At 37.6% G+C, this 27,628-nt stretch overlaps 2 protein-coding genes and 1 pseudogene across 6 annotated transcripts in view; 2 read left to right on the top strand and 1 right to left on the bottom strand.

Annotated features, from left to right (window-relative positions):
• Nucleotides 1-3,190, top strand: part of KATNA1 (katanin catalytic subunit A1) — a 28,661-nt gene extending 25,471 nt beyond the window's left edge. For all 4 annotated transcript variants that reach the window (XM_006197733.4, XM_072966018.1, XM_072966019.1 and 1 more), the window contains 4 exons: nucleotides 408-534; nucleotides 1,034-1,168; nucleotides 1,661-1,787; nucleotides 2,920-3,190. In XM_006197733.4, coding sequence (XP_006197795.1) covers nucleotides 408-534; nucleotides 1,034-1,168; nucleotides 1,661-1,787; nucleotides 2,920-3,118 — 588 coding nt within the window. In that variant the 3' untranslated portion in view covers nucleotides 3,119-3,190. The remainder of the gene's footprint in view (nucleotides 1-407; nucleotides 535-1,033; nucleotides 1,169-1,660; nucleotides 1,788-2,919) is intronic.
• On the bottom strand, nucleotides 2,841-22,416 carry GINM1 (glycosylated integral membrane protein 1). Of its 2 annotated transcripts, XR_012075066.1 has the most exons (9): nucleotides 22,275-22,416; nucleotides 17,725-17,784; nucleotides 17,458-17,554; nucleotides 12,558-12,709; nucleotides 11,722-11,878; nucleotides 11,031-11,164; nucleotides 9,485-9,648; nucleotides 5,209-5,398; nucleotides 2,841-3,608 (listed from the first exon to the last, which is right to left on the bottom strand). XR_012075066.1 is itself a non-coding variant. In XM_006197735.4 (8 exons), exons 1-8 carry the CDS (start codon nucleotides 22,392-22,394, stop codon nucleotides 5,287-5,289), a joined length of 996 nt encoding a protein of 331 aa, XP_006197797.1. In that variant the 5' UTR covers nucleotides 22,395-22,416; the 3' UTR covers nucleotides 4,695-5,286. The 2 variants fall into 2 exon arrangements, 1 of the variants encoding a protein (XP_006197797.1); XM_006197735.4 differs by lacking the exon at nucleotides 2,841-3,608 and having other exon boundaries at nucleotides 4,695-5,398.
• Nucleotides 8,205-9,461, top strand: LOC140697751 (protein S100-A11 pseudogene; annotated as a pseudogene).
• Nucleotides 22,417-27,628: the final 5,212 nt, after the last annotated feature.

The raw sequence follows: 27,628 nt of genomic DNA, 5'->3' as shown, positions 1-27,628 counted from the left end.
TAGCTATTTAATTAGAATTTCTTAGAGGGAATCTATATGATTTTATTTAAGGTAATGGTTCTATTTAACAAATTTTTTTCTAGAACTTTAGAACACTCACCAATATCTGTACATGTTTTCCCACCATTGTTACCCATATCATTGTTGTGTACAGGATAATCCTGTATTTGTACGACTCATAAGTAAATACAGCCAGTTATAGTATTGAATGGTACAGAGTTGCCATGTAATATTTAAGTATATAATTCTATGTTAGAAACTGTATTTCAGCTGTTCCAATTCTGTCCTCTCTCCTCAGAATTAGGACAAGAGGGAGAGATGTGCAGTGTGGCTATGTTCTAATTGCTAAACTATAGATTATTTTTAGATGAAATAAAAACCTGGTGTTGCATGGTTTCTTCCTTCAGGCTCGATTTTATTCTCCAGCCACCATATTTATTGATGAGATAGATTCCATCTGTAGTCGCAGAGGGACGTCTGAAGAGCATGAAGCAAGCAGAAGGGTGAAAGCTGAGCTGCTGGTTCAGATGGATGGTACGCACGTGCCTAGGCGTGGACTAAGCCCCACTCCTAGTGCTAACCACACAGCTCCAGACAACGAGGTGGGGGGGCGAGGAGGTCATGGAGGTGGACAGCAGTAAATCGGGCACAGTGACAGTGGTGACAGCAGAAATAATGGCTGTTCATTCACAGGGCACCCTTTGGCATATACACTCATCTTTTTTTTAGCCATAAAATTGAAATAAATGCAGATAAATTGGCTTTAGAGAGGGATATGTATGGTTTTGAAGAATTTTTTTAATTGCTATGTAGTTAAGCTGAACTGATTCAATTTATTTTAAGTCATATTTTTTGCACACTGTAAAAACTCACTTTTCTTGGACCACAAATTCATGTATGTACCAGTTAGCTTTATAAGTCTTAAGGAGGGTTGATGATTACCTTGCCTTTTAATGTTGTGAAATATTTGATAATCTTTCAGTAGTTGAGATCTATTTTGTGTCTTTTTACTGTATTCTTACCCTTCCTTAAGGTGTTGGAGGTGCTTCTGAAAATGATGACCCTTCCAAAATGGTTATGGTCCTGGCAGCTACTAATTTTCCTTGGGATATTGATGAGGCTTTAAGACGACGTCTTGAAAAAAGAATCTATATTCCATTACCATCAGGTATCTTCATTTGAGTCAGAAAGTTCATGTTAACTCTTAGGTAGTTTTGCATAGAAATTTTAAAATTTGGTATTAATTACTTAACTTCCCTTTTAAAGACAAACGTAGGATGTCTTTTCTTATTATTAACTGGTTTGGCTATATCTAGAGCCTAAAGCCTTGATACTAGGAAATTTAAAATTCAATGAAATACTTTAATACAAAAATTAAAATTAATCAAAATCAAAATTTTAAAAATAAAATAAATGAGGAATAACTCTTACATTTTTTAACCAGATGAGCTCTAAGAATTGGAAAAACAACTTTTTGAAGTAGACTTGAGAAAAGTAAAACATTGTTTATGTTACATTTTTTAAAAAATCTTTTTTTCCTTTTTTTAAATGGAAGTACTGGGGCTTGAACCCAGGACCTCCTATGTGCTAAGCATGTGCTACCACTGAGTTACACCCATCTCCCAAAGGCTTACATTTTAAAATTTGTTTCTACCATTAGCAAAAGGCAGGGAGGAGCTGTTACGGATAAGTCTACGTGAGCTGGAATTGGCTGATGATGTTGACCTTGCGAGTATAGCAGAAAACATGGAAGGTTATTCAGGTGCGGACATTACCAACGTGTGCAGGTATGAATTATTTTGGGAGCATAGGTTTTTGTGGGTATAAACTTCTATTACGAAGTTTTGTGTTGGATTAAGATGGATGAAGAATGAAGACCCACATTATAATCTAGTCACAGACGCGAGTTTTGGTACTTAGTGTTATCTGGTGCTGGTAAGTTATTTGGGTATCTTGCGTGTCAGTGAAGTGTCATCAGTTCATTTAAAAGCTGCAGGTTCAAAAAGCTAATGGTAGAACAATTTGTATAAAATAGAAAATCATTAATTGTCTTGGATTAGAAAAATTAATGTTGGTGCATTCGTTCAACATATTGTTAACAGAGGAAGTATAACTTGAAATTGATTTGGCCTGACAATGGGGAGTACAATCTCATTTTCAGTGAAAATGTCCTAAATGTGATAGGAAGAGCAGTAAAAAGAAGAGATGGTCTCTAATCCAGCTGACTCAAGTAAATTTTGTCCTAATCTAAGTGTTAGTTCAGACACTTACTAGCGAGGTACTTGACTGCACTAGTTTTCTCACCTCTCAGGTAAGCATACCAGGCAGGGCTGATGTGAGGTTTAGTGATAACGTGTGTATGAAACAGCTGTGTTTGTCCCTTTGCACATATATAGTGGCTGCTATTAAGGATGAAACTGGGTGAAAGGAAAGAGGTAGTTGAATCTGAAGTTTCCCCTTTAAAAAACAAAAATAGCATTAATACAGGAGGCGGGGGAGGAAGGAGAGACCATCTGACTTAGTCATTTAGCTTTTCTTACACATGTAGTAGAAAAATATGTAGTCTTCTAGCTAACAGTTTCTCTCCTGTCTCTATGATGCTTATGTATTTATGGTATACTTTTAGTAAAATTCAGTTGCTATCTTTTTATATCCTTTTACTTCTTCTTGGGCTTCATGCTTAGTGTCAATTATTTAAGTTGATTAGTACTCATATTTCATCATGGAAGATTTAACTGCTAGAAAACAACTCAAAACAGACCTGTGGTCCAATACTAGATTCTGTGCAGTACTGCATATATATATGTAATAATAACAGAATAACACACGCATGGAAAAAATGTTGTTTACGAGTTTTTACTCAACCAAAACATCACTTTCTGGTTTTTTTTGTTTTTGTTTTTTAAATGTAAAACCTAGGGATGCATCCTTGATGGCAATGAGAAGGCGGATTGAAGGTCTGACCCCGGAAGAAATCAGAAATCTTTCCAGAGAAGAAATGCACATGCCTACCACCATGGAGGATTTTGAAATGGCTTTAAAAAAGGTCTCCAAGTCGGTGTCTGCTGCAGACATTGAAAGATACGAGAAATGGATATTTGAGTTTGGATCATGCTAAATTCTCACATGTAAACTGTGAGAAACCTGCATTCAGTGTTTGAATAATAATTAAACGTAGTAGTTCATTGCACCAAGCGCTATATTTTTTTAAACTTTCATAATGGTAAGATTTTTTTAAAAAGTATGATTCTGAATAAAGGCAATTTTTAAAGCTACAAGCAAATTTGTTTTACTTTAACATTATTCAGTTTCTCTTTCACTGACGACAAATGTTGCAGCACAAATACTATTACTTAGCTTGAAAAGGTGTCTTTATAGCACTTCTGAGTGTATCGTCTTCTCTCCCACTGCCTGCGACCGCTCTTCCTGCTGGTGAGGAAGACTGGCTCTGGCTCCGTAGGTGCCAGTGGGTAACTGCAAACTCCAGGACGTTTTATACAAGTCGTCAACTGATGCATGAAACCACACCCGGTGTGCTTTCCTTCCTGCCTGGTGTTATGCTGGCGTCCCTCCTCTTCCTGGGAGAGCTGTAAATGCCCTTCATTTTACTGTGTTTAAAAGGGAAAAAAAAGTTACATCTATGTACAGCCTTCCCTGCCTGCCTTCTGCCTACGTAAGAGGCTGCCCTGTAGGCAACTAGATACCTTTAAGGCCGTGCTGCTCACTCTACTCGAATGAAACTCATGAACCCATCACTCATGGATACAAAGTGCAATTAAAGTAATAGTTGATGGTGCAAGTAAAAGTTAATAAAGAAAATAAAGGTTAATGGTACAAAATTTTAGGTAAGATTTCCATTTATTGTTACTTGTAAAAAAAAAAACTAACTGTATCATCCCAACCACTGAAAACAGCTTCAAGGAGACTGAGTGTCTCGCCACGGTTCCTAAGCCTCACAGGTAACGAGAAGGCAGGATGGGAATTGCTTGCTGACTGCAAAGCCTACAGCACTGTTCTCCTGCACTGTTCTCACTAGAATCTACAAACCATGCTTAATGGGTGAAATAAGACGCTGTCATCATACAGAGTTAGAACTGGTGATTTCTAGCAATGTAGAGAGCGAGGAAGTACATAAAAAAATATGGTGTTACTAGCTGGGTGACTCTAGGATCAGATTATAAATTGCATACTATTCATCTATAGTATGGAGATGATAGTACATTACACAGGGCTGTTATTCCTCATTAAAAACAGCAAGGCAGAATGAAACATCACTCTTCACTCTACTGCCTGTCATCCTTCCTCCACATTAGTCTGTTTAGCCTACATCTGAGGTGTTTTTAAAACCAGTCATTTCTTTCTTGAACAATGTGTTTGTTTTAAATGATGAGTTGCAATCAAAAAAATTTTAATAAAACAGTAGAAAGTATCACATGGAGTAAAGATAAGTACTATATGTAATGGATCACAATGTAAAACATACTTCAATATGGGTAATAGTTAAAAAAAGACCAAGCACTGTTGTAGGGTAAATAGGATTATACTGAGAACCACAAGCACAAAGGCACATTGTAATTCCATGATACTGACAGACTCACTCACTGATTTGCCCCTTGGTTTCAGTGAGTGTTATGTGAAAGGAGCTGTTATAAGTAATTCTCACGTAGGCAAAGTTTTTACTCCAAAAAGACTACTTTTTTTCTTCAAAAAAAAGTTTATTTTAGAGTGAGAACATGTCACTATTTTACAGTCTTGGTTCATTCAAGGTTAAGTAGTCTTGGTACAGGATACAATCAAATCATGATACACTTCAGTGATTTTATACTGAGTCACATAATATAAAGGCACATTTTACTGAATAAAAAAATAAGTGTTCAGTTCTTGAGCTTTTAAATTAGAATTTCATAAAGTGCTTTTCATAAAGTCTTATATATTATAGTAATTAAGTGGATATAATTTCCCTAACAAAGGCACCTTGAAAAGTATTGGCACATGGCATTTTGTCTTGCCTTTTTTTCTTTTTTGGTAGTTTCAACTTTTTTTCACATGTCTTCTCTTCCACTTCACTTAAATTTTCCTTAATAATTGATCATCTAAACAGCCAGTCCTATTACAGAATAAGGTGAAGTTTAACTGTCACTTTAAAGGTCAAGTCTTAAGCAGTTTTAGGAATTTAGCAATTTTTCTAGGATACAAACTGATTCTTACTGATTTCAAGGAAATTATATTCGAGTGGCAAATTTGAACCAATAGACTAATTCAGAGTCCGTGATTTAAGATGGCATTTTAAACACGTGTTTTATCTTCAAGATTTTCTGCTGTTTTCTCAAGACCATCTGAATATAAGTTGACAGCTGTCACAGGTATAATATTCACTTTATCCAACTGAAGAATTCCTCTGAAATATAAAAATTAAAATTAAGCATTTCCTCTGTCTATACTTTGGAAGTAAAACAGGGCTGCTTCGAAGTTATAATTAAATATACACCTGTGGTTAGGTGCTTTTGCTTCATCTTACTTAGTTCATGATGGTTGTATGAACTTAAGTCCAAAGTTCACTTTAACCAAACTAACTGAGAGAACAGAAAGGAGTAAGAGAAGTTCCTTACCTGGTACTGCAGGAGAGGACAGGGTAAGTACAGATCCCCAAGGCAGACAGTCCTAGATATGCACAAGTTGGGAAGAAAGACTGGCCCAAGCAGCTTCCTAACCAGTACTCCACTGGAATGCTACCTTACATCTTTAGACAGCACTTCTCCTCTGTTACTGAAACACCTGACCAGGGAGAGCTTTGGATTGGATCCAAGAAACTGTACTGCAAGTTCAGTGTTACCTCAATCAAAACATCAACAAAAGTTAGTGTGTAGAACCGAACAGGCCGATTCTAAAGTTCACAAGGGAGAAACTGCAAGAACAGCTGTAACATTTTTTCCAAACAAACAACATGGAGAAGAGGCAGCTGCCCTCACTAGCTACCAGAGGTTTTATTAAACCATATTAATTAAAACCATGCTACTGGCTCAGCAACAGACAAGTGGATCGGTGGAAGAAGAGAATCCAGAAACAAGACTAGTGTATAAGGGAATTTAGTTCATAGTAAGTTAAAATTCTGTCAATGGGCAAATTACTAACAGATCAATGGCCTCTCTGGTAAACAAAATCAGAACTCTAGCTCAAACTATACACAAAAGTGACGGTAAAAAAATGTTTTAAGAAAACAACGTCATTTCAAGATGGGAAAGGTCTATTTAAGAAAAATTAAAATCCTAGAAGCCATAAAGGGAAATCATTAATTGCTGTGACCCCAAATTCAAAACTTCCATATGATATGGAATACCATAAATAAAAGCAAAAGACAAAGCATAATCTGGGATTTAAAAATAAACATATAGTGTATATTTATGCATATTATGTATGTGTAACAGGAGCTCCTATATACTGATGATTACAGAAGGCAATACAATTGAAAAACGAACAAGGGCTATAATAGGCATGTCACAGGAGAAATATATACAGCTAAGTACACAAAGATGCTAAGACTTAGACTAGTAAAGATGCTAGTAAGAAGAAAATGCAAATTAAAATGAGTTTCATCCACAGTATAAAAGCAAAAAAGATTGCCATCAGGTGTTGAGAAGATGTTAAAAAAATATATATATACACACATATACATACACACATACTCTTTGACCCAGTAATTTCACTTTTTAGGACTCTATTCTACATAAATACACCTGTGCAAAGAGATATATGTACATTTAAGAATATACACTAGAGCATTATTGAAAGTAACACGAAATTGGAAATCACCCAAAAGTCTACTGGAGGAATGGTTATATTACGGCATAGCCATACTGTGAAACACTTTGCAGCCAAAAAGAGAATAAGTAAGCCCATATACGTATTAATAGGAAAAGATCTTAAGTCCATGGTTCTCAAACTGCACTGAGACCCCTAGGGTAGCTCAGAGAAGAACTACAGAATATTAAAAATTTTTAAGACTCTATGTGTAATACTAGCTTGAGGGTAGTTCACAATTTCAACATTAGATCGTACTATACAGTCTTTTTTCAATGAAGTCATTTGCAAAGCCGGACTTTTGGCAGTTATTGTGATAAAAAGCAAATACTGTACAAACAACTAGTGTTGAACAGGAAATGAAGGTGGCAGTGTCCAATCTGATTCCAAGCTAAGAGTACTGTGTAGCACGCATATCCCACCTGTAAGTTAAGAATTATATAAACATACGTTTCTTTCAGTTTTTCTTCTGGCCTAGGTAGGGGCACCAGGAAAACATTCCTGGCACACTAAGAGAGCTATAAACCAAGAAAGTTTGAGGGCCTCTGTTATAAATGAGTAACATAATCTGTGGGACAGATAAGAGTCTAGGTTGAGAAACAATTCTAATTATCTAGTATACAATTTCATCAATATATAGGATTTGGATAAAAGACGCATACCCAGTTAACAATTATTACCTCTACATACAAGAGTTAGAGAACACGGAAGTGAAAAGTTTTAACTTAACTGCTCTCAACATTTCTGTATTATCAATTTTTACTACCAGAAAGTATCCTTAGTACAATTGCCATTGATAAAGTATACTGAAAATTTGGTTCTTAATTTTACATTGCATCTTTTCACAGAGGAGGCCCAGGGCAAATGAAACATTTTGTAAAAGAACAATAAAAAAATTTACAACACTGTTTTCTATGCAGATTTGCATAATAAAGGCCGAAAAAAGTTCTGACCTTCCTGGCAGCCAAAAGGAAAAGAAAAAGGAAGAAACTATCAAGCTATAGAATTTTCATTAGCAGAAAGAAACGTGAAATGTGAATTCTTCAGAGAAAACACAAACTAAAAGGCAGGGGCACTAATACTTCTTTACTCTCAGGTGTTTTGCTTGCATTATGACTTTGACCTTTAACAATCCTTTAAGGGGAGGCATTAGTTCAATGTGACACATGAAGAAATGGGAATTTTGAAGACCGCTTGACAAGCAAGTGGAAAAAGAGCAAATGTTTAATTTGGGTCTTTTTTTTTTTAAAATATAAATCCTATGGTCTTTCCAACACAGTACAATGTAATTGAGCTAAAACAAGAATTATAGTCATGTGTATTGAGATTTAATTCTATTAAGACAATTAAAATGGGCTTGCGGCGCCACTTCCCGCTCACAGCCCCGTGCCTCGCTCCTCTCCAACATGGCAAAACTATCCAGCCCTCGAGACTGAGCGGTGCATCGAGTCTCTGATTGCTGTTTTCCAAAGGTATGCCGGACGGGATGGTAGCTGCAAACTCTCCAAGACCGAGTTCCTAATCTTCATGAATACCAAACTGGCTGCCTTCACAAAGAACCAGAAGGACACTGGTGTCCTGGACCGCATGATGAACAAACTGGACCTCAACAGTGATGGGCAGCTAGATTTCCAGGAATTTCTCAATCTTTTTGGTGGCCTGGCCATAGCTTGCCATGACTCCTTCATTAAGGCTTCCCATTTCCAGAAGTAAATTTGAGGAACCTTTGGGCCTGGTCTCTAGACTCAGCCTCTTTCCTTCCAGCCTCCCAATTACCTACTCCTCACAGCCCGACATACCCTGAGCCCAGTGCACCCACACCCCATGCAGGCCACTCCTGCTTGTTATAATAAAACAGTATTGTTTTTAAAGCCCTCCCCAAAAACCAAAAAAACCCCAACTAAAATGATTTGGAAAAATAGTAAAAATAAATTCATTTTAAAATTCATAAAATAATTTCTTAAAGTTAAAAAAAAAAGCTACACAGAAAGGGAAAAAGGGAAAGTCTCTCCACCCCTGCTCTCATTCCCACTCATTAGAATAACATCTCCTTTTGTCTTTCCCGAAATTTTCTATGCATTCATATACATTTACACACACTACTTCTGTTTTACCCAAATTGGATGATACCATCAGACTTTCTTCCCCCCTTCTAATACATCTTGGGCTTCTTTTGTTTACAAGGTGCACAGAATCTCACTGCATGGTGAACCGTTAATCAGCCCCCGTGTTCACATGTCTTCTTTTGCTTTTGTTTTCTGTTACAAGCAATGCAGCAGTGCATATCCTGCTAGTCTTCAAAAATGTACATCATTTTAAATTGATACTTTGGGGTTGAAAATACATAGTGAAGCCCTTTTGTTTCATTTCTTTCTTATTATTACACACATCACATTTTCCATTATAGGTATTTGTTTCCTTTCTCTAATAAAGTTCTTACAGAGTAGAGTTTGTCTTATCCACATCTGAATTCCCAAGACAAGTGTCTTGACCATACTATGCACCCAATAAATGTCTTTTAATTTTGCTAAAGTTGGAAGATGGGATAGAAAAAAAGATATTGTTTTCCCTCCCACTTGTCTTACCCTTCCTAAATAAAAAAGGTTTTATATTTTCTACTCTAAAATATAGTCAATACAACTTTTCGTCATTAAGAATACTAGTGTTGTTCAAAAATAATACTTACTTGTATTCACAAACTGGGACGAGCACCTTTAAGATGGTTATTACCACAACTGCTCCTGTAATTCCAACCACCATGACGTTCAAAAACATAAAGAATATGGGGAAAACACTGTTCCAGAACCTGCAGAGATCTTTTCTGAACTTTTCCATCCACTGACACATCACCTTAAAAACAAAGTTTTGATTAGATATGCCAGTTTCATTTGAGCTCTAAGAAACTTTAAAAATCATGTTCTAATTTTGGGGTGATGATAAAATTGTATTATATCTTGACTGAGGTGATGGTTACATGGGTGTCTACACTTGTCAAAATTTATCTGACTCTACACTAAATGAGTGCATTTTCTTTTTAAATGTACCTCACAGTTATTTACAATTTAAAAAGCGATGTTCTAACAACTGAGGCACAGAAATGTCACTATGCTTTACAATTATTTATACTGTTGTCTAACTAGAAACCAAGTGAAAATAATTGCCAATTGACAAGAAGGCAGCTAGTTCACTTATATAAAATGGACCAGTCAACTGTGGGTTTCTAATAGCTGGAGGACAAGAGAAGAAAGACAAATATATCAGTAGCTTTTGGAACAGATGGCATTCACTATGCACAAAACACATTTCTATATTTAAGAGTCACAAAAGAAGCGGAGGCATGCACTGAGGGCATAGGCTTTCAAAAGTCTGTTGGTGGGCTTCCCTCACTGAGGGAGGTGGGGTGGCCAGTGAGCGCGCTAGAGTTCAGGCAGCAAAGAGAGTTCTCCAGCAACCCCGAGGAAACAATTCTAACTTTCAGTGAGACCCTTGTCAAAGAACCATCTCAGGAATCCTTTGAGACTAACCACAAACCCTGCTCATTTAAACTCAAATTATTTTGAGTAAGGAGTCTAGCTAACATATATGGAGATTTGAGGATTCTCTCTCTGAATCCTGAATATCTTTAGTCAGCAGTGTAATGTCATTGGTAACACATGAGTACTTAACAGGTGCCAATGCACATTTACATTTGTACCTGTCTTATTTAAATCCTTACAACCTCATGAGAAAGGCATTATTGTACAAACTAAGTCGGGCCCCACTGGACAGATAAAGAAACTGAGGTTAGAGAGGCTAGGAACTTGTCCAAAATCACACAACTAGTAAGTGGCAGAGCCAAAGTATACTTTTAACCAAGTGTGCTTAGTCACTGTACAGGATCCTGAGGGGACCGTGTGTGTGTGTGTGTGTGTGTGTATGTGTGTGTTAGAGATCACAGAATGAACGGACAAATGGGGATATGAGAAAGACTTTGGAACTGAAAATCCCAAACAAAATTAAATCCAGTGCCCTGATAATCACTATCTGACTATATTATTAAGTGGAACTTGAAAAGGAAAATTGGAATACCTAAAAATATCACATTAAAACACTGATGAGTTCATTATTAACAATGTCCCACAGATTCAACCCTCATGGTTTCCACTTCATTTTAAATGATGGTATTTATTTTCTTTACCATAACCATAAATGCTTGTAATATATATAAAGATAATCCCAAATACCTGCTTTACCTTATATGAAGATGGAGGCTCTGCTCTAAGAGGAGTTTCAGGTAATTTGCCAGGTAAAGCGTCTTCATCTATGGTGGTTTCCACATTCCTGATAAGATACTGGCTGGTGGTCTGCAGCGAACTAACACTTTCTCCTGAGGAGGAAGAGCCAAGTTAACAAAACGCTGGGCACATGCTGGTGTCTCCTACTAGTCTTAAGATTACTATATCAGTAACATTTTGAATAACAAGAACGTAAAATTGAATAACAAGAACGAAAAAAAAATTGGTTGTTTAGATTTAAATGCCAGAAAGGAACCCCAAATTAAGAGTTATAAGGGAGCTACAGTAGTTATGACTCTGTCACACAGAAAGTCAAATTTTTTAAATTTCTGTGCCAGTGGGAAAAAATGGATGCTTCCTCTTCTAAATGAACAATATTCTTACTATGTATTTTGTGATGATTACCCAGAGTAAGATTAGATGGATGATTATAGCAAAATGTTGATGTAATCAACATTGATCATATTCCATAAAGACCTCAAGTGGATATATAAAGCAAGACATGTCATAAAGCATTTTTGAAAGCTTACTTCTAAACATATTAACTATGATTAAAAAGACAACAAATAAAAAACAAACAAAATTTTTAAAAGTTATCAAGTAAAGAAATAATTTCCTTAATACTTTAAATAATGGTCTTTTAAAGTACCTTTTTTGGAGAGGTTGGGAAGGGTAAATAAAATGTCATTGTCTCGGGAAATTGAGTACAGCATGCTTTCTTCCAAAGGCAGGGTGTAGTTTGAATGTCTGAGTACTCCCTGATTCTTAACTAAAATATCAATTTCAGTAACGTCCTTTTGCTGAGCCTACAAAAAAAAAGCAATTATTCTTTAAATAATGGTACAATCCAGTAAGAATCTAAAACTGAACTTCTCTTTCTGATTTCTGAAAGTAAAAAACTTGTCCTACTCAAAATTCTTCTTTATTTTCCCCTCTCCTTTGAGGCATTTAATTTGCAACTTAGGAGGGGGAGGGTTTAGCTCAGTGGTAGAGTGAGTGTTTAGCATGCATGAGGTCCTGGGTTCAATCCCCAGTACCTCCATTAAAATAAATAAACAAACAAACCTAATCACCTCCCCCCAAACAAACAAAAATTTGCAACTTTAATCACACTCCTGTGTGCTTTAGCACTCACTACTATAAGCTTGCTCCCAGTTTCATTTCATTGACTTAGAGACACAGCCAGAGGAAATGGCAGCAGAATTACCAGCCACCATCTCCTCACTTATTTGTTCTGCTTAATGACTTTCATAATATTTTAAAGTGATATAAACATGTATGAACATTATCTTTTTAAAAATTAAGACTTCAAATGATAAACAAGTATATGCTAAACCAAAAGATTCTAAATGATTGGATACAGACAACATTAGGGTACTTTTTTCCATATTAGAAGTCAGAATAAATAAAATAACTGAACGCATGTGTAACAGTGAGCACAAATCTTTACAATTTAATTCCCAATTAATAAGCATACTATCTTACTTGTTTTCCATCAATCTCTACTACCTCCTCTTGAATGACAATTAGTTGCAAACTGGAACCAGATGTCATAGGCCACTCATGAACTAAAATCCTTACACTGATAATTCCAAAATATTCTTTTTCCTCCAAATTTTCCAGATTTTCATCCTTCACTATAAAAAAAAGTAGTGACAGCTTTGAACAAAAAAATGCCACCAAATCAGTTACTGAATTTGATTATTCTGATGACATTTACATGGAACAAGACAGTTGCAGACCAACATCTTTGCCTTTCTTCGTTTCTGACCTCACTGATGTTTCAGATTTATGACAACAAAGACAACTTGACAAATTCTCACAGTGCTTACAGTCATTTGAAAAGGGAAAAATCCTTGATGGTCTTTAGATTTTGTATGAACCCCACACTAGCAGCATCATTCCTATTCTACATATTTTGTCAATGAGGAACCAAAAGGGCATAACTCTTTACGCAGACAATCCCACATTTGGGATTGTCAAAGCAAAGTGAGCACGTTCATCCATCCACCCATCCATTCATTCACAAAACCCAGCGATGGATGGGGACCAAGCAGTAAGGACACTAGAGGTTTTTTTCTCAATCCCTTCCCCAGTAAATGAATTGTTCTGTTGTAGAGGGCAGGAACAGGGAAGTCGGTGGGAAAGCCCTGTAATTATTCCCTACTAATGGATGACAGGGTGGGGTCAGCTACTGGCCATGATCCTCTCTAGCTGAGAACCCTCACAATGACCCAGTGGAGATGGGGTGTGGAAACTGCAGCTGTTTCAGAGAGCCAACAGCTACTCTATTAAGGCAGAAAATACTATAGAAAAATATAAACCAATGAAATGAAACTGCTGCAAAAGCAGCATTTTGTTTCTGTCCCTCAAATGTTATTGTCTGAGGATTACTTGCCAAGAAGGAACCCAGATGCATGTTCTGCATAGAGACCCAGCTGTTTAAACTGATTCGGTGCCTTTATAGAGCTATTCCCTTTACCTGCTTATTCTCCTCCCATCCATTTTTTAATAAACTTCTACTTAGGTAGTTCCAGGTACCATATCTCTACAATGCTCAAGTTCATGCCTTTTTTTTTTTAAAGCACTAACTTTCCTGCAGTGTAGCTCTTAGTTTATAAACCTGTCTCAACTAGGCTGAGTTCCTTGAGAATATGCATCAAGTTTATTCTATAGCTTTTGCGAAGCAGCGATTTCATCCAGAATTATAAATACATAATTTAAAATAAATATCCTATCATAAGTTATCAATAATGTTCAAATACCTGGTCTAGTGGTTCTAAATCCTAACTACACATAAGAATCAATTGGGGAACAGTACAGATGCCAGAGCCTCACTCTAATCCTAATACATCAAAATCTCTGGTGGGTATTGACTAACATTTACAATTTTTTAAACAGGTACAGACATTTTTATTGAGAATAAGTGGCCTAACCCTTGTCTTCATAAAACTGTTTCTCCTCCATTTTTCCGTAATAAACCCACCCTGTCACCAAGCTACCAAGGACAAAAACTAAATTACCTTTGCCTTCTTTACCCTCATCCTCTATGCCCAGTCAGTTGCTTCCTCTAGGCCATTCCAGCTCCCATGTGTCTCTTTTGTCCTTTCCATCTCTACCTACCCCCCCACTCAACATCTAGTTCATTCGCTACTTACTATTACAATGCTTACCCAACTATCCTCCCTCCTGTATCGCTCCCACTTCAAACCGTGCACAACAGGGCCAGAGTAATCTGACCACAACAGAGTGGCATCCACACAACCCTTTCGGCGGCTCTCCGCCTGGCGTCCTCCTTCAGACTCGTTATGGTGTGCTTGTTGCTCCTCTCTCTCATCTGCCTAACCTCCCTCACGCCCTCTGAGGCTCCTAACTGGCAAACTTCCCCTCTCTCGTGGTCTATTTCAGTGTTTTCACAGTCTACCCATTGGTCTCCCTCAAGAAACAGCAGGCTCTTCGTCAGCCTGCTTGTATGCCCAAAGGCCGGTGCACTAGGACGCAAGAGACTCAACAGATGAGAAAATGCGGTCATATAAATACATCAAACTGCAGACTCTTCAGACTCCAAATCTGGTACCGATGCTATAGAATACAACTAAAAACAGCAGACGTCCTTCATTTTTTGGACTTTCTCTTCTGAGGTAGACAGTTTTCCAAAGTGGCTCTCAACGACCCCTGCCCCCTGACACTCACGTCCTTGTGCAATTCTCTCCCACTGAGTGCGAGCTGGACCTAGTAACTTGCTTCTAACAAACAGCAAAAGGGCTGAAACGGCACTCGTGTGATTAGATAATAAAAGACTGACTTCTGTCGTGCTGGCCCTCTTTCTTGCTGGCACTCTCTCTTGTACTCCCACTGACAAAGCCAGCTGCCACGTTGTGAGATGCTCTAAAGAGGTCCGTGTGGCCAGGAAATGAGGGAGGCCTCCAGCTACCATCTTGAGAGGAGTGGAGGCCCCGGTTCAACAGTACACATGGAAATGAATGCTGCCAACAGCCACATGAATGAGCCAGGAAGCGGATCTTTCCCAGCTGAGTTAGAAGCAGAGGACCCAGCAAAGCCAAGTTCAGATTCTCAACCTATAGGAACTATGACATAATACTGCCAGAGGCTACTTAGTTTTGGGTTAAATTGTTACATAGCAATAAATAACTAATCCACCTACCAAAGAAGAAATTTTTTAAAAGAATTAAGCATAAAAGACTTTTTTGTTGTAGCTTCATTTAGTGTTTTGACGATTCCTGTGACTGATAAGATAGGCTTTTACTTCAGCTCTCAGGGAAATAAGCTCAATGCAACAACACGGATGACTTGAAGGATGAACACGATACACAGAGCGGCCAGACTGCACTCCACGTCAAACTCCTCATGAACACAACGTCAGTGGAACAGCATTCAAACCAGTAATGCCACTTCTCTTCCCAGTTGTGATGGATTACCTCGTAGTACACCCACTCTCTCACTGAGAACCACTAGAAAAGATGTAAAAATACAAACACACACACATACACTCAAATCTACACTAAAAAAATACTAAGGGGAATTCTTCAGGCAGAGGGAAAAGTACCCCAGAGGGGAACACAGATATTCGGGAAGGAATGAAGTGCCTTGGTGAAGGTAACCATGCAGGTAAACATAAATGAATAATGGACGACAGAAAAATATTAGGAACAACTATGTTGCTTAGGGTTTAAGAACCCAAAGAATTAAAGTACAGGACAATAGCGACACAAAAGCAGAAAGGGAATAAATGGAGTATAAGTGTTCTAAGTTTCCTGCATTATTTGGAAAATAATAAAAGTATTAGTTTACTGATCTCAAGGGTAACCATTACAAGAATAGTAAAATAACATAAAAACCAACAAATAGAGGGGAACAATGAAACAAAAAGTAAATAACCCAGAAGAGGGCAAAAAAGGAGAAGAAAAAGAAACAGGATAGGTGAGATACAAATAGGAAACAAGATGGAAGTTCTAAATCCAAATATATCAGTTATTAACATTAATGCAAACAAATTAAAATTCCAATTAAGACAGACTGACAGCCTGAATTAGAAAAAGAAAAAAGAAAAAGAAACCTCAAGTAGGTGCTGCTTGTAAGACATTCACCTTAATTATAAGGACCCAGAAAGACTGAAAGAAAGTGGACAGATGAAAAGATACCACAAAGCAATCCACCTCCCACCCCCATGCCCAGCCAAAAAGCAGTTATTGCTAAAATAATACAGAGAAAGCTGATTTTAAAGCAAGAACATCACTAGAGATAAAGAAGGTCATATGATGATGAAAGAGTGGATTCACCAGAAAGACACAACAGTTCTAAATCTGTATGAATTTAGTAATATTGTGTCAAAATATATAAGGCAAAATTGACAAAACTGAAAGAATAGACAAATATATATTGTAGAGATTTTAACATACCATAATACCAGGAATTGACAGCGCAAACAAACAAGAATCTGTAATTTCCATAAAAGACTGAACATGATTAACAAATTTGACCTGACATATACAGAACAACATATCCAACTAATTATATAATTTACTTTCTTTTCAAGTACACATGGAAAGCAACATTTACTAAAACTGACCACATGTTAAGCCATACAGCAAATCTCTAACTTCAAAGAGTTAAAATTATACAGAGTATATCTTGATGACAGAGGTGGAATCAGTTAAAAAAAAAGTCCCAAAATATTTGAAAATTAAGCAACATACTTCTAAATGATCCACAGGGCAAGGAAATATCACAAGAAACAATTAGAAAACACCATGAATGGAATGATAATAAAAATATATAGTGAATCTAGTACAGGATACAAGTGCTTAGAAAAACATTTACTGCTTTAAAAGCATATATTAAAACAGGTAATAAGAATACAATACAAATTTCTCATATTCTTTATTTCATTCAAACAATAGTACATTCCAATGTAATACATTTGCTTGTCTTTAAACTCAAGATTTTACAAGGTTAAAAAGGAGAACGTTACAGACATAAAGGCAGAAGAAACTGAAATGTAGAAAATCAGAAAGACAATTCACTTTTCTCTGTTTTTTACAGTTGTGATAGGCACTCCTCCCAAGATTTTGACTCTTGCTTGTAAATCTCCATTCACCACCTCTAGGCACATTCTTACATAGTTATCAACCTGCCAGACATGCAGTTCCAAGCAATACCAATCTCATGACAGAAAATGTGACCATGCCAGAAATAATCAATGTGAAGTAGGAAGAGTTTTAAATACATTAGTGTTATTACATACTCCAGTAGTGACATTTATTATTAATTTAAAATAGAAATACAGAATATCCAAGAATTGTGTTTCACTAATTTAGTGTTATTAAAAATAGAACAATTATGGAAATAATTTAGCAGTACTCACCTATCAAAGTCTGACAGCTTATTCGGGTTACACCACTATTTACAGGCAAGTCATTTACATATACCTGTCCACTCTCATAGGTTATGTTAAGAACAACCTTAAAATAAAGCAGTATACACATTAATTCCAATGGTTTACAAATGATGACAAACTCTTCATGTCAAAAATACATTATCTAACTAAATTGGATGTGTAGATAAAAAATAAAATAGGCTGCATAATACTTAGCTCAGTGATAGAATAAAAACATAACCAGAGGAGACAAACCTGTTCTTTAGATGTCTCCCCGTCATCTTTCAGGGTAGTTACATTAACTCTGATGCTGTCCTGCAAAACAAGTATCACACAAGTTGGACAGGTATGCATTTCCCAAGCCGAGAATAACTCAGCGTTTTTTCTTCTCCCCTCAATTGTATTTAGTGTAGAATCACTTATGACATTAAAAGACCACTTAAAAAAACTCATCAACTTCATTTTTACAGAGTTTTTAACATTCTTACTCATAACTCCAATTTTTCATAATGTACATATTTTTCCATTTAATTATAAATTATATCACATATCTGAACATATAACATGCAAACATAGTTTAAAAGAGAAGATTAACACTCATGTGCCTACTACCTAGGTTAGAAACGAGAGCGTCATCCATACCTTGAAGTCTCCCACACGAGCCTCTCTGTCACGTTTCCCTCCTGCTCTTCAGAAGGAATCCATACATTGTCTTCTATGTTAACATCTCTTGCTTTTCTTTACAGGTGAATTACTTGTACATCTCTCTCTAAACAACATAGTGCTTAGTTTTATTTGTTCCTGAGCTTTATGTAAGTAGAGTAATATTGTATGTATTCTTCTAGAACTTCTTTTATTTAAAAATAATTGATGCATGCAGCTGTAGACATTTATTTACAGTGCTGTGTAATATTCCATCAAATGATCACCAATTTACTTCTCTGTTTGACTATCAGTGGACATTTGAAATGTTTCCAGCTTTATTGTTTTCATAAACAAAGTGTTCCCCAGTGCCCCTGAACAAGGACTTGCAGTACAATCAGTTTTAGTGCCTCTCAAGGTATGATCAAAAGCCGTCTACTCAAATAGTTAAGTTTGCTCAGGATATGCTTACTATAGAGAAGAAAGCACTATTTTAAGTATTCAGGGTCACAGGAACTACAATTTGTCATTTGTAAATCAAATTCTTTCCTAACTTTATTCACAGACAGACATTGTTACCTGAGAATAAAAATAAAATTCCTCTTAAATATTTTTGTCTTGGGGTATTCTTAACTTTGAAAAGAGAAAATTATTCATAAATATCAAACTAATACACAAGCGTATTTCTTGGCACCATGAGCATCCCCAACACTTTATATATTTCTAACAAATGAGAGACTAGAGTGATCTTATGAGGCTGACTTGACTCCTGGGACAACTTGAGGAATAGAAGTCTAACATGTAAGCCACACCATTCATTTAGGATGACTTTGGTACACTTCCTAACTCTTATAAGAGCCCAGGAAGCTTTAGGATAGTGACTCTCAGACCTAGCCTGGCTTTCTCCTGGTCCATTCTAAACTAGAACTAAGTGTGGGCTAGAACAAATACATTCATCTCTAGAATAAACCAACATTTAATAAACCATCAAGTCAATGGTTGTATTGTTTTAAGCCCAAATTCCAGCCAAGAATTCATTCTTTATCCAAACTACAGGATCTGTTAACTGTAGACTGTTGTTCTTCTAACAGCCCAGAGATAACCCTCCAATGATGACGCTCTAAGAAATCTTTTTATAGCTTCTGCCTTTCAGGAGAGAACATACACTATATTGCCAGTGGTTTACTGCATTTACATACATCACTTGCCCAGTAGAATATGGAGTTTGTAAAAGAAAATTAACAGACACTAGCACACTACATTTTCCAGAGAACCAAGTTCAATTAAAGTCTTTTTAGTCTTCCTGAATGACTTCATATCAGGAGAAACTCTCATCCTTTACTGCCTCCTGACCCAAAGTTCTGAGCCAGGTCATATTCCCTGCTCTTCCTGAGAGCCTCTGCCTGAACTGGAAGTTCAAGCTTGTGAGCCAGGGCAGTGTGTACTTGGAAAGCAGGTGGCAGAACTAAAGTTTCTTCCTACCCATTTTCAATTCCCCTCTAATTCCCTTACTCACAAGATGCCCATCTGAGACACAATGGCTTCCTAAGGGTAAAGGTAATAGACATCTGTCTTGAAGTAAATGAGTAAGTCTGAGGGAAATATATGTAACAAATATTTACACATATAAAAAAATAAGTGTCCTCTGGATGCCTCTCTTTGGTGACCAAGTTCTTTTAATATTAGAAGAATATGCTGTAAAATTTTTTATTATTTCACAATCAGTGTAACCTCAACTTCTGACAACTACATATGTAAACAGTGGGTGAAAAATGTCACCTGCTGTACAGTAAACAAAGGACACTGCAGCCATCAAGCCACCAGCCACTTCCGTCACCCTCAACTGTGCACCCTAAAGGGACTCAGATGGAGAAAAGCAGGATGCTGACCCTAGACAGTTAAGGTGCGTATCAAAGTAATGATTTAATGAGCCCAGACTCTTGCTTCTTCCCAAAGGTAGAAAAGTGAGCTAAATTCATTAACTTGAGATGTCTGGTTTTCTTTAATTAACAGTAATCTTTCGATGTTCCGACTACCTGCTTTTGTTGCAAAAACTCCTATATATCCTGGATCCTCCCTTATTTTTTCAGAGCCAACTCTCAAAGCTATCCTCCAACCTCAGGTCCTCAGTTTTGTCTGTCAAATAAAACAAAATTCTCAACTTTTAGGTTGTGCCTGTTTATTCAGTCGACAAGACAAAACAGAAAAATGCTTACAATCCAATAAATATGAGTCACTAAAGAGATAACAGGGAGAATTTTCCCCACTCCAACCAGTTTTGTTACATTTAGATCAGCCTGGATACAAAGATGAACAAGTGAACAGATGTGTGATAAAACAAGTAAATATAAATGGTAGTTTAAGTTTGCATTATTCAATATGGTGCCCACTAACCACATGTGGCTATTTACATTTAAGTTAATTAAAACTAAATAAAAATTTAAAAACTCAGTTCCTCAGTCGCACTGGCCGCATTTCAAATACTGTATAACCACAGTAGTCTGGTGACTACTGTCATGGAGAGAGAAGACATGCACCATCACTGCACAACGGTCAACCAGACAGTTCTTATCTAAAATATGTGTGACCGCTGTACAAATTATTTTAAGTGTTCTGTACATTTGAGAATTTTCACAAAACATTAAAAGATTTTTAGATCCAGAGGCCTCGCTTCCCACATACACATTTCCAATGAGATTCTCCTTCTGGCTGCACGGCGTTCATTTAATCTATGAAATTCTGAGTGTAGATCTGGACTTTCCAAAAGTGGAATGAAGTCGTAAGGAGAACTGAAATGAACTCACTAAGAGGCCACAATGTGGTGTATTTTCAGCTTGCAGTCAAAAAACATTTTCTTTCAGATTATAGGGACAGACCCAAATGTCTTTCTGGTTCATAAGTAACTATGATTAATCTTCAAAATCTGGAAAATTTGGAAAATTCCAGAACTTTAGGAATTATTTCACTTTTATTTGGCCTCTTGGTCTCATATTCATAACTTTGAACAGCTGCAACTGTGGTCCACATATTTTAGATATAAGTGGTTCTAAGCACATGGGATGGTGTGGCTTCTTGGAATGTCCCAACAGAACTGAAACCGAGATATGCTATTACAATACCCAGGGAGAGTAATGTAATTCGAAAACATTGAAAGTAAAAAAGTGACGTTTGTGGGGGAAGGTAAAAACCTAATTACCCTCCCCAATTTTTTAAGTGACATTTATGGTGTCAGTCACCCCTGAATTTTGACTAGTAATAAAAGTTTCTTTTCATTCTAGGAAAATTTGCATTTTAAAGTCTTCAAACTTTTCCCAACCACAAATTCAATTGATGAAAGGCAAACACTGGTTAAAGTCAGCACGATTCCACACTGCCAAAAGTAGTAAGAACAAGCCACCCTTCACGACAAGCATGCAGTAGTTCTCGAACTTTAGCTGGCCTCGGAATCACCTGGAGGGCTTGCTTAAACAGACTGCAGGGCCCCCACCCCAGAGCGTTGGATTGGTGCGTTTCTACCAGGTTCCCAGGGGATGCTGATGCGGCTGGTCCCACCAGCCTCGAAGATCCACCCCTCTAACAACACCCGCCAAAGGGACGACGTCAGGGTCAGGGTTGGGTCCTCCGCCTCTCTCCTTCTCCCGCCCCATCGACCCGGCTTGCGTGCACCCCGGAGCCCTGCGCGCCCGCGGAAGGCATCCTCCCCTCCGCCGGCCCGAGCAGACAGGTGGCCTGGAAACGCTCTCGCTCTCTCCCATTAAGCAACTTCCACACTTCCCCAGCACATAAACACTGCCTTGACCCAGAGCCCGGCTCTACCCCAAGAAGGCGCCATAACAAAAGGTTGAGATCACTTATGATCGGCTACTTTGACGGCAACCCCCCGCCAGGAGGGCAACAGTTTCGACTGCCTAACAGTCTCGGGGCACCGGCTGAACCACACATTAAAGAGCCCCCTTCGCTCTCTCGCCTCCTCCCTCCCCTGCCGCCCCAGCGTCCTCGGGTGCTTCTCCCCACTTCTCCTCTGGGGGCCCGGCCCCCAGCCCCTGGCCTGCCTGTCCTAGGTGGGAGGCGTCCAGGGGGACGCCGCAGTCCCACGTCCCGGCCCGGGCTTCCCCCAAGGATCCCGGTGGAGGTGCTGCCAAGCCGCGTCCGCCTCGCCCTACCTTCGGGGCTCTCTGTGGCAGCGGTGGCTCAAGGGTGCCTGTCGTCAGCCAGCCAGCGGCCGGCAGCACCGCGAGCAGGAGCAGCCGGAGGGAGCGCGGCGCCCACAGAGCGCCCTCCATCTTGGTCTGGCAGGCGGCGGGCGGGGGCGCGAGGCGGGGAGGTGAGGGCGGGGCGTTTGGAGGGGCGGGGCGTTTGGAGGGGCGGGGCGATGCGCGGCCCGGAAGCCTCCGACAGCTTCGGAGGTCTGGGGCTTCGGGGGTCCCGCGCAGCGTTCAGAGGCCGAGGGAAGTCACAGAAAGCCTGATCTCGTCATTAGACCGGCACTCTGATTTGGAGAGAATTTCCTCACCTAAACAAATGTAAATCCTTTCGTTGCCATTATTTTTGAATTAGCATGTACTGTATACGTACATAGGTATTTCTCTGTATATATTTACATATGTCTATAAAGTGAAAATAATGGTAATGTAGCAGAAAGCTATTGTACATTGAAATTCCACCTTTACAGGGGAAATTTCATTAAATTGGTACTTCCCTCTCACGTTTTGGGAATTGCCTAAGCACTTTTAAAAATTGCTGATTCTGGTGTCTTTGGGGACTCCTGAGTTTCTGATTTAATTAGTTTGGGCTGAGGCTCAGGCATTGGTAGTTTTTAACGTTCTTCAAGTGATTTATCGTGCCAAGAGCTGAGGATCAACACTGTATTGAGTTGAACATTCAGCAAATCACTGGAGACCTGGGGGAACTACACTCAACTGGGAGCCAAACCCTTTGGACACTTAGGGTCTTTCTAGTCAGTTTCTTGATCTATGAAAATAAGATGATAGATTTTTCTTACCCCTTTCAGAATTAAAAAAAAATTATGAAACCTTCCAAAGCAAGATGTGGAAATAAATAAAAGAAACCTCATTTAAAATGAGGTCTGGGAGGCGGGAGAGGGGAAACTGGATGAAAGCAGTTAAAAGATACAGTTATAAGATAAATAAGTACTAGGGATGTAATGTACAACATGATAAATACAATTGGCTCTGCTCTATATTATAAGTGAAAGTTATTTGAGTAAATACTAAGAATTCATATCAAAAATTTTTTTCTATCTCTTTAATTTTGTATATATATGAGAAAATGGATGTTCATTAAACTTACTGTGATAATCACTTCATGATATAAGTCAAATCATGATGTACACCTTAAGCTTATACAGGGCTATATGTCAATTATGTCTCAATGAAACTGGAAGAAAAATAAATAAAATCAAATAAAAAAAATAAAATAAAATAAATAAAATGAAGCCTTTAAGCCCTGGAGGGGGCGCTCTCATGCACCATCACTCCTTGTGTCTGCACACCCCAAACAGAGAGAGAGAGATACCATGCATCTCCACAAGGAAGACGCTTACCCTCTTACCGCACTACCCCAGCAAAAGGAAGATTTTCTCCTTACCCAGCAATAGCCCTGGCAATGAGAAACTGCGACACACAGCCAATGAGAAGTTTGAACTCCTGCTCTCTTCCAGGGGACTTTTACTCAAAACAGCCCCTCCCACTTTCCTCCTTTTTTCTATAAAAGCAAGCCCCTCTCCTTTGTTCTCCAACTTGCCTATAGTTCCCCATAGTTTGCATGTGCCTTAGTGCAGTTCATCTGCTATTCCTGAATAAACCCATTTTGCTGGTAAAAAAAAAAAAAACTGGGTGTTTTATTTTTAAGGTTAACACAGAAAATGCCAAGAAATGCAGGCATTTCAGGTTAACAGGATTGCATATTGATTGAGAAGAACTTGGAGATGCCATTCATGGAAAGTAAGAAACAGTCTTTCTTTAAATTCAAACTTTTGACATGAAAAACACAAATCTGTTTCTCTCTTAACTCCTTTTCCTCTTTTATCAACCCTCCACCCATGCCTGCATAGCAAGAGTAAACTACAAAATCTTTGGCCAAAATCTCTGTACAATAAACAATAAACAATACAATCATTCAACTGATTTCTTGCCTATTATGACATACAGCACAACATTATTAACGGACAAGTGGATTCTGCAGTGACGTCTCATCCACTCATGGGTTCCAACTGTAACCACTGGCCTTTTCACTTTCAGATGGCTAGGATTAAAATGAATCAAATTCATGGGTCAGAACACATATTTGTTCTAATTCATAATTTGAATTAGTAATATACGTATAAGGTTCCAAAATACATTTGAAAGAAAAAGTAGTTGCAGATGGTAAGATAGTCTGTATCTCCCAGCAGAGCCCTCCCCATTGTCTGAGCATCCATTATTCTTTCACTTGTTTGCCTCCAAAAGAGTTAAGTTTGCCTACAGAAACTCAGTGTATTTCTGTGCACATTAGATGCTTTATGTTCCTTGAAGATAATTTTTCATATAACAGAAGATATTCTAAAAAAAATTTTAATACATAGAAAATAAGGCATATAAGATGTATAAAACATACATCTTTATTCTCACACCAAATAGTACTTTGACTCTAAACTTCAATATATCTCCTTTTTCAGCAACTGAGCCCATTATTTTTATCATTCTCAATCAAAACTTGAATTCTTCTTTTTTCTGTAATCCAAAAGTGGGCTTGGCACCAAAGGGAAATCTGGGACACAATCTGTATCTGTTTTCAATTTCTGGGAGAGTCACTGCATTTCCATTGCAACACAATCTACTCCATTACTTTCCAGAATTACTCAACTGCATATTTTTCAACTTTTTGAAGGTTCAAAGGAAATGATGAAAATAAGATCAAGAAAGAGAGAAAGATCAAGGAAGTGGGTATAGGTCAGTGGTGAAGTATGTGCTTAGCATGCAGGAGGCCTGCGTTCAATCCCCAGCACTGCCATTAAAATAATAAATACACCTAATTACCTCCCCCTAAATAAATTAAATTAAAAAATAAAAATAAAATAGTTGGACAAAAAAAAGTGGCTGACATACAATAGACATTCAAAAAACAGGAAAGATATTCCTTTTACGTCTCCAAAGTCATTCTCACTATAAATGTGATGGTAACAGGGAATACGATGAACCTTAGTTTTCCAAACTGGATTCCTCAAGGTCTGAGGAGGAAAAGCAGAAAAAGGAGCAGATTAGGTACACAATGTCAATATAAGAGAAATTAGTCAAGATGGTTGGTGATGTTGATGTTTGGAAAGTAATAAAAATTTACTAATCTTGTTCTCCAGAGAAAAATCTACTTTAGTGTTTACATTTGGTAGAATTTAGAAGGATATATCTCATTTCTTTTCACCTTTGTTACTGCACAAATCACTTAAATATTTATATCATTAGAAACTCAAAGTGTAATATGAGACAAGCATAAACTATATAATCATCATGAAATGATATTTTTCCTATTAAGGTAGAATATTTGATATTTAGTGATATATCAGGACGGACAGATAGATAAACAGATAGAAAACAAAGATATGGTAAGTTACACCATGAATAATGAATAAGTTATTCTGTCTTGGGCTTAAGATATCCATACCTGGGTCTGAATTCTTCAAAACAATCTGGCAGTATCATATGTGGTCATTAGTGAATCACTTCACATATGAAGTCATTCCTCATATTTATTATGTCAATTTCTAATTCTCTTTGAATAGCCCAAATTTGCCTTTAAAAATTGTTTGATTTTTCCAAATCCTCTTTTTTCTTTGGATTCATAGTATTTCTTTTAAGCATATCCAGGATTTTACCAAATATTACCCTGTAATGCTATCTCTAGTCCTAAGATTATATTGGGAAAAGATCAAATGAGTTATATACACAGTATCAAACAATTAGTTTGAACTGATGTTTCAGTTTTCAAAGATTTTTGAAAAAAAAACTTTCTTTAGATTCTGCAAGGTTATTATTGGAGGATAATTCTCTATGGGACTCTAGAGTTTCTGTACATCTTGCGAGCAAGGTACTGACTGCCCTTTCTTCTAGGCCATCTTTCAAAGAGATTTTATACACACATACATCAAACCTTGATAAATAGGTGTCTCCTTTCAGAGCTAAGGGCTGGTATGTTTATGCCCATTAGAGAAGGTCAGGCTCCCTAACCTCAGGAATTCTCTTCTGTAATGCAACCCAGTGAATGTGCAGGTTGTCTGGGCCCTCAACGTTGCACTGTGGGACTCTGAGGCAATGAAACTGATGCAAACATGCTGGTACTCACTTAACTTGCTGTGCTGAGTAATAAATTATCTTTGTCTCTGACCTGGGACTCTCTTATCTTCTATTAGGACCCATGAAATTATGGCAGGCTAACTTGTTAATTTGAAAGCAGTAAAAACTCAGACTTTTCACAGTTCTTGACAATTACTTCCTAAATTCCTATAATTATTTGTTTACATGATATTTTGTATTAAGATTTTATTTTTATTGTTCATTGAATGGAATTTCTGTGTTTTCTCATTTCAGGCATGGTGCCTATCACAATTACCTGCTTCTGTTTTGACATAAAGCTTTAACAGTCCTAACATTTTTTGGAAATGATGTCCTTGTTAAAGCTTAGACTTAACTGAAAAAATGCCAAAAAAACCCCAAACTAACTAACTAACTATATATATATATATATATATATATAGAGAGAGAGAGAGAGAGAGAGAGAGAGAGAGAGAGAGAGAGAGATTATAGCAGCTGGCTCTTGTGGTTATGAAAGCTGAAAAGACTCATAATCTGCTGTCTGCAAGCTGGAGAACCAAGAAAGCCTGTGGTATAATTCAGTCCAAGCCTGAGGACCTGAGAATTGGAGGGCTGATGATAGAAGTCTCGGTCTGAGTCTGAAAGCCAGAGAACAAAGTGTGCTGATGTCCAAGGTTAGGAGAAGATGAAAATCCTAACTCAAGCAGAGAGATCAAATTTTCCCTTTTTCTGCCTTTTTATACTACTCTAGCCCTCAAGGGACTGGATGATGCCCATCTGCAATGGTAAGGGTAATCATCTTTACTCAGTCTACTGATGAAAATGTTAATTTCTTCGAGAAACATCCTCACAGACACACCCAAAACAATGTTTTACCAGCTCTCTGGGCATCCCTTAGCCCAGTCAAGTTGACATAAAATTAACCATCATGGATATTTTTGGTAAAACATGATTCAGTATTATGTAGCAATGCAATAGGATTTGGAAAGAATAAAATTAATGAAATCTCTTTTATTTAGAGTCTACTATAGTAAGGTTAAGATTTTTATATGAGTGGGGTTGGATAGGAGTGAAAGGTTACTGTCTCAGGGGACTCAATATTTAGCGATAATCATGGAAATTGTAGCCATAAAACCATGGAATATGTTAAGTGCTACATACATAAAATTTAATATTTAAGATTGTTTATCTTCTGAGTCACTTAAGTAAAA

The sequence above is a fragment of the Vicugna pacos genome, chromosome 8, assembly GCF_048564905.1.
Source record: "Vicugna pacos chromosome 8, VicPac4, whole genome shotgun sequence".
Lineage (NCBI taxonomy): Eukaryota > Metazoa > Chordata > Mammalia > Artiodactyla > Camelidae > Vicugna > Vicugna pacos.
Note: the sequence above shows the minus strand (reverse complement) of the source record. Positions and strands in the feature narration are given on the sequence as shown.

What these genes read in the sequence shown, in the direction of transcription:
- GINM1 (XM_006197735.4), bottom strand. Translation starts at nt 22,394, where the DNA reads ATGGAGGGCGCTCTGTGGGCGCCGCGCTCCCTCCGGCTGCTCCTGCTC. An exon ending in TGCCACAGAGAGCCCCGAAG is followed by an intron (nt 17,785 to 22,274) that starts GTAGGGCGAGGC and finishes CTTGTTTTGCAG; the next exon opens with GACAGCATCAGAGTTAATGT. An exon ending in GTCCCAGTTTGTGAATACAA is followed by an intron (nt 5,399 to 9,484) that starts GTAAGTATTATT and finishes TTTATATTTCAG; the next exon opens with AGGAATTCTTCAGTTGGATA.